General features: G+C 38.0%; 1 protein-coding gene across 5 annotated transcripts in view; it reads left to right on the top strand.

Annotated features, from left to right (window-relative positions):
* The window catches only part of LOC107604685 (lysosomal Pro-X carboxypeptidase), a 10993-nt gene continuing 9385 nt past the window's right edge, over window positions 204-1811 (top strand). Inside the window, exons 1-3 of one of the 5 annotated variants that reach the window (XM_021104590.1) lie at window positions 204-826; window positions 985-1174; window positions 1253-1386. In XM_021104590.1, the coding sequence (XP_020960249.1) occupies window positions 419-826; window positions 985-1174; window positions 1253-1386 (732 nt within the window). In that variant the 5' untranslated portion in view covers window positions 204-418. The remainder of the gene's footprint in view (window positions 827-984; window positions 1175-1252; window positions 1387-1811) is intronic. The other 4 variants (XM_016306336.2, XM_016306334.1, XM_016306333.2 and 1 more) reach the window with 4 other exon arrangements.

The following is a 1811-nucleotide window of genomic DNA, read 5'->3' as shown; positions in this document are numbered from 1 at the left end:
TAAAAAGATGAAAATTTAAGTACAGTCAACTTCACGTGAAGTTAATAGTTAAGAGCCGTTAAATAAAAATTTAATCAAATAACTATCAATTACAAGTGAAGTGGATTGTACTTAGTTTCCACTTTTTAAAAAAATAGAAGGGAGATTATCATTTCCGGATAACAGGTGTGCCGTAGATAAATGCGTGATAATAAAATTGAAACTAATTCGGGTAAAGACATCCATGAGCAGCATAGACATAGTTGGAAACTTGTAATTTGGATGGGGCCAGGGCACCTCAATCCCCTGCTTATTAGCAAATAGCAAACCAACCTCCCATATGGCTTTTTCTTCGGAACCTGTAGACTGCTGAGATTCTCTTTTTCATGTTCTCAAAAACAACACCCATACCCCACACTTCCACCTCCACCACCCAAAAATGATACTTGCCACACTCTTCTCTCCACTTTCTCTTCTGCTACTCTTATTCTTCTCCATCTCCACCTTGTCTTTTTCCCATTTCGTACCCACTTTCCCTTCTTCATCTAAGTTTCACCCTGAGCTAACCACCCAACTCTCTCGTTCTTCTTCTTCTTCTTCATCAAATGGACTCTACGAGACAAAGTTCTTCACCCAAACGCTCGATCACTTCGATTACACTCCCCAAAGCAATCACAAGTTTCAACAAAGGTACCTCTTCAATGATACCCATTGGGGTGGCGCCAACAACAATGCTCCAATCTTTGTTTACACCGGAAACGAAGGCAACATAGAGTGGTTCACGCAGAACACGGGGTTCATGTTCGAAAACGCGCCACGTTTCCAAGCACTTTTGGTTTTCATTGAGGTATTGTTAACTACAACTACAACAAATGCATCCATTGATCCATATCTACCTACCCCCAAATTAATTAAAGTCAACCTTGTACTGTGTCGAAGACATGGCCAATACTCTGAGATCTCAACCTTAATTAATTAACACTACTCTGTTTCGAATAATTGCAGCATAGATTCTACGGAAAATCAGTGCCATTTGGTGGGAACAGGGAGGTTGCATATGCAAATACGAGTACACTTGGGTACCTGAGTTCTACTCAGGCGTTGGCTGATTATGCCACTCTCATTATTGATCTGAAGAAGAATATCTCAGCAATTGATTCCCCTGTTGTGGTGTTTGGTGGATCCTACGGAGGAAGTAATAATAATAATAAAAGCATATCTCACCTGATTCATGTTTGGTATAAAATTTAATAATTTATTTTGTTTTGGGTAGTGCTTGCTGCGTGGTTCAGAATGAAGTATCCGCACGTTACGATCGGAGCCTTAGCTTCATCTGCCCCAATCCTTCATTTTCCGGGTTTGGTTTCACCCTATGTCTTCTCCGATACTATCGCCAACGACTTCAGGGTTTACAATCTTTCTCTCTCCTCCATCTCGATTTATCATATTTTTATATCTCTTTCCTTGTCTCACGATCCGCACAAAATTGCATGACATATTCAAAAGGGATCTGTGGAAATGGATATTAATCCACTTAAAATCTATTCAACTGTTCTCGTTATGCACAAATGACCCACATGTGAGTGGATCAGCAAATATATAAATCACTGTATAAGAAAGAATAAACAAGGTTGAGATTTGTGCACTTCAATTTATCCACTCAATCAAGCATGCGGGTGATCTTATAATTAATTATTAATTTTCTTGATTCACATGCATGTCACTGTGCAGATTTGAATATTAAAGAAGAAGATGGTTTGGGGCAGCATGTTTCATAATTTATAGTAATTAATTAATTATTATTAATATTTTTAATAATATAAAATTATATA

Source organism: Arachis ipaensis, chromosome B06 (genome assembly GCF_000816755.2).
Source record: "Arachis ipaensis cultivar K30076 chromosome B06, Araip1.1, whole genome shotgun sequence".
NCBI lineage: Eukaryota > Viridiplantae > Streptophyta > Magnoliopsida > Fabales > Fabaceae > Arachis > Arachis ipaensis.
Note: the sequence above shows the minus strand (reverse complement) of the source record. Positions and strands in the feature narration are given on the sequence as shown.